Source organism: Alosa sapidissima, chromosome 18 (genome assembly GCF_018492685.1).
Source record: "Alosa sapidissima isolate fAloSap1 chromosome 18, fAloSap1.pri, whole genome shotgun sequence".
Taxonomy (NCBI): Eukaryota; Metazoa; Chordata; class Actinopteri; order Clupeiformes; family Clupeidae; genus Alosa; species Alosa sapidissima.
In genome coordinates this window covers 30,097,349-30,102,348 of record NC_055974.1, presented here as the reverse complement: position 1 = coordinate 30,102,348, position 5,000 = coordinate 30,097,349, and the positions used below count along the sequence as shown (strand labels likewise).

The following is a 5,000-nucleotide window of genomic DNA, read 5'->3' as shown; positions in this document are numbered from 1 at the left end:
ATCTACTTCTTCATGGCAACGTGTTCCATACAATCACTATTCATTTCACCCATCGGCATGATTTGCAGTCCGTGCATACAAGAGGAACAATCTGGCCACCTACCTCTTTTTGGTCTCGGAAAGCTTTCGTGCAGGTGAAAAACTACTTTTTCCACAAAGTGCTGAATGTTGCTGTGCTCTGGTCCCCGGACAAAAACCATCCAATCGTGCGTGAAGCCCTCCGCAGTGGGTTTCTTCCGGACCTGGGCCCGGTGGCCGAGTTCCAATTTCACCTGGACGGCACCCTGCGAGACCCAAACAAAAATCTGCTGTAACGATACGACACCGGGACACAGCCTGCTAGCCACATCAGATAGAAATGTCAACATATGGTAACGATACATAAGGTGTTAATGGAGTGACGGTCATGTCCAGAAGACAACGAGCTAAACCTCGCCGACAGTATGCATTAAAATGCACACAAACCCACAACTGCATACGGGAAGGAGAGGACAGGAAAATCAGCCTACGTTGCCCATGCATTCGTGATCAATCACGATATTTTACGGTCTCATACCTACTTAGTTTCAGCAACAGTCTTGACTGAGAGAAACTATCTACATTCAAGCAATGTTTCATGCAAATCGGAGAACACGAGATTATTTATTAAACCGCCTTCTGTTAGCCACACATTCGCAGACGTGCCCTAGTGCGTGAGAAATGCAGCATTCCGTACGCTGCTCACCGCTCAACTACTTCTACTGTACTTGAATATCGATGGAAATATGGCTGGAAATCGTCTGGCAGAAATGCAGAGCTGTCGGCTTCTTCGGGCAGAGAGAGAACAACACACACGGAGCAACCGATCCGAAAGCGCGGCGTTGCCTGCGGTATACTCACCGAGCCGGCCATTCTCTAGGCCACGCGATAATACTATTTCATGGAGAATTCTGTTTAAATGAGAAGACCGAGAACTGCAGACGGCTGATGGCGGACATGGTCCCTTAATTGAACTCAACCCCGAGTTTCAAAGGCTGAGGAATAAAGTAAGACGCATGCGCCGTTCCCCGTGCGCTGCCAGGAGTCGTAGACAGGGCAGTGGAGGAGACGCGAGCCAATGGAACGCTTCAGACGCGCAGACAGCCAATGTCATGCAACTCTTCATTCACCCAACAGGCTCCTACATTTGCAAGTGTTAACGCACAGCTAATAATCAGAAACCCGAGATCCGTGCGAATGACTGCGTGTAATAGCCAGACAACCAAATTGACAACAACCAGTCTGCACTGCATATTGCTGCTAAAGAGCGCGACCACGTGTCCGGTAGCAGCGACCGAGAGCCTTTAGCATGGTGCTTATTGATGCCTGACTGAAAAAAAAAAAATACAACTCGGTGTTAAGTTGTCCAATGACATAATGTTGTTATGCCATTTCTACAACTGCATGGCATTAGCGCAGTAACAGCATGATGTGTGCATACATATTGTGCAGCGTCTGCATGTTCTTTCCATTATATTGACCAGTAAGTAACACATGATTGTCCGAGAAGACAACAGTTTAGATAACTGCACCAACTGCACCAAGACCTAAAGAAGACAAGCTATTTCCAGTTTAAATAGTCTGAAAAGAATATTTATGGAAACACATTTTTGCATGGAAGCCTACAGTGACAACATAATGTTACCTTCTTATTAATTCAGTGAATAAGCAAGAAACAAAAGAGGTATATTATCATTATGCTGCCTTCAATGGCTGTGAAGTGCTTAGAACATGTATGGTCTTCTTCAGGCATATCTGCTATTCATTTCTTTCTTTCTCAAAAGGTCTTACCGATAATTGAATTGCAGGTAGAGTGTGGTGAAATTATTTGGTTGCTGTTCTCTCTAGCCTATAACTGATTCATAATTTTGCAGGAATTATAGTAGGCTAGTCTATGGTTAAAACTGATAAGCTCATGACTCATACTCAATCAATAAAAATGAGAATTTGGCTTCATAATTCTCTGTCCTTTAGCAACAAGACATGTCTTTCCTTCATGTTAAAACAACCCTGTTGCCACAAAATATTCCCTATAGGCTATTTAGGGGGAGAGAAAAATAGAATCATATGCAAGGCCATATGGCGGCAACAGGTGTGCGTCTGTATCAAAACTCATTTTTTCAGTTTTATTTTAACTAAAAAGGTAAATGACCTCGGATGTTACAAATTGACATTACAAAAAAATCTAATCCATCCACATATTTATGATTATTTTGAGATGATCATATTGTTCATTACATTTGATTGGCTTTCGCTGAGGACTTGCAGAAGAAGTGTGATGTGATGCTCAACATTAAACAGATTTATTAGGACATCAACAACAAACAACGTTGTTTTATGCCTAAATTGCCAGATAGATACAGAACTTCAATGCAACGGTGACAAAACCAATTGCGCTCTAGGTGGTTTGTTCCTCACAGGACACCGTACAAGCGTGTTTTTTGGACGAGTTTGTTTAGCGCTTTAAGGTAATGTCCGATGATCAATTTATCCGGCATATTTTGTGTTCAGTGTATTTTGTGCAGGTATAATATAATTGCCACCAGTACAACATATCTTAAAAACGTTAAATCATCCTATAAGTTCTACCCTACTGCACATTTTTAGCTAGAGTTAGCGTGCACACTGTAATGCTGACAGCTAAGTTAAGTTTTAGCGATGCTGAATTCACAGCAGGATAACGTCAATTTGTCTATACACGTAGGAAATAGCAGCCTATTTATGTATTGCTGTTATCGTGTCCGGGTATTGTGACAATATAATTGGTTGTAGACTTATAATTGTTGAACACTGCGCTAACTTTAATGCTGTGCTGCAACGCTGCCCTGACTAACGTCACACAAATGTTAGGTTGACCAGAGACCATATTAATCCACAGTTAAATAAACACACGAGCGGTTTCAGTGGAATCGAACTGCTTGAACCTTACAACTTCATGTAGAGGGGGTTCAAAGGTTTACGTATAGGTTTCATTCTGAACGCAAGCAGTCCTTGCAGACATGTCTGTTTGGGCATTTGTGCTGCGCCCTGAAGCCAGCCGGCTATTCAGCTCGGCTATAGTAGCCAGGGTTGACCTGCCTGCGAGGGAATCGCCTCTTCAACAATGTGGCTGGCTCGGTATTGTCCAGACACAAGCATTGCCGAGCTTGCACAGCAGAGCCGTTCACATTGTTCATACAGACAAGAAACAGCTTTCTGGAAATCCCTGGAATATGTGCGTTTATGCGCTTTGCTGACAGCTGCTTTGCTTTCATACACTGCAAACGTCGTTAGCTCCTAATGTCTCCTCTCACAGCGCACAGCAGGTAGTTGTACTGTTGTGACTAGCGTCACATAATGCAGTTGTTTGACATTAAGTTTGTGTGCGTCTACGTTCTGTCAGAGAGGAGAGTCTTTGTTTCAGAAGAACAGACACTGGCAAATTCACTGGAGACACTGTCTCACACACACACACATCTTATCATGACTTCAGACCAGAGAGCTATTGGCCAGGTGCACACACTCTCAGACAAATACACACAGACACTCTGAAACACACACACAGACACTCTGAAACACACACACAGACTCTCAGACAAGTACACACAGACACTGAAACACACACACAGACTATCTGAAACACACACACAGACTCTCAGACAAATACACACAGGCACTCTGAAACACACACACACAGACTCTCTGGCAAATTCACTAGACACTCTCTCACACACTCCTACACAGACCCTCAGACAAATTCACAGACACTCTCAAACACACACACACACTCCTACACAGACCCTCAGACAAATTCACAGACACTCTCAAACACACTAACACACAAAGTCACAGAAGCTGTGGTGTTGCTGTAGTATAGATCTTACGTGTGTGGTTGTGTGGCTGCCTGTCTGGCTGTTAGCTGAGAGCTGGTCTGGTCTGGTCTGGTCCGGTCTGGTCCGGTGTGCGGAGTGAGCCGGGTCGGCCTGGTCTGGTCTGGTCTGGTGTGCGGAGTGAGCCGGGTCGGTGCTGGCCTGTAGCTGTAGCGGGGCCGTGAGCTGGGCTGGTCAGCAGGCAGGCGTGGAGTGAGGCGGTGGTGACCTGTGTGGTGTGCGGACGACAGGCTGCTCTCTGGGGAGCAGTGGGGTCTGCGGTGCAGGCAGCTCAGGCGATGCTAACACACTGGGAGCTCCGCTAACACACTGGGCGCTCTGCTAACACACACAGCGCTCTGTCACTCAGCACCAGCCAGGTCTGGGAGGGGAGGGGGAGGTGGAGGAGAGTTAGGAGCGGCAGCATTGTCTGTCATAACCCCTCTTATTCACACACGCACACACACACACACACACACCCACACAGGCTGGGCAAACAGCTGGTGGGCCTTCTCTATTCCATGGTCACGCTCAATGGGAGAGGCTTATCAGGGGGGGTACTGTAGCCTAGCTGGAGTAGCAGCAGCAGTGTTAGCAGTATTGTAGCCTAGCTGGAGTAACAGCAGCAGTGTTAGCAGTGCTGTAGCCTAGCTGGAGTACAGTAGCCTAGCTGGAGTAGCAGCAGCAGTGTTAGCAGTACAGTAGCCTAGCTGGAGTAGCAGCAGTAGTATTAGCAGTGTTAGCAGTACTGTAGCCTAGCTGGAGTAGCAGCAGCAGTGCTAGCAGTGTTAGCAGTACTGTAGCCTAGCTGGAGTAGCAGCAGCAGTGTTAGCAGTGTTAGCAGTACTGTAGCCTAGCTGGAGTAACAGCAGCAGTGCTAGCAGTATTGTAGCCTTGCTGGAGTAACAGCAGCAGTACTAGCAGTGTTAGCAGTACTGTAGCCTAGCTGGAGTAACAGCAGCAGTGCTAGCAGTATTGTAGCCTAGCTGGAGTAGCAGCAGTAGTGTTAGCAGTACTGTAGCCTAGCTGGAGTAGCAGTAGCAGTGTTAGCAGTACTGTAGCCTAGCTGGAGTAACAGCAGTGTTAGCAGTACTGTAGCCTAGCTGGAGTAACAGCAGCAGTGTTAGCAGTACT

The 5,000-nt window shown here is 46.3% G+C and overlaps 2 protein-coding genes across 2 annotated transcripts in view; one reads left to right on the top strand and one right to left on the bottom strand.

Moving 5' to 3' along the window:
- Positions 1–1,285, bottom strand: part of mllt3 (MLLT3 super elongation complex subunit) — a 75,101-nt gene extending 73,816 nt beyond the window's left edge. Inside the window, 2 exon segments of the mRNA XM_042069083.1 lie at positions 104–284; positions 880–1,285. Of these exon segments, the coding sequence (XP_041925017.1) occupies positions 104–284; positions 880–891 (193 nt within the window). The 5' untranslated portion in view covers positions 892–1,285.
- A 1,152-nt stretch (positions 1,286–2,437) lies between these two features.
- Positions 2,438–5,000, top strand: part of focad (focadhesin) — a 124,577-nt gene continuing 122,014 nt past the window's right edge. The window contains exon 1 of the mRNA XM_042070085.1: positions 2,438–2,486. The gene's annotated coding sequence lies outside the window, so the exon portion shown is untranslated. The remainder of the gene's footprint in view (positions 2,487–5,000) is intronic.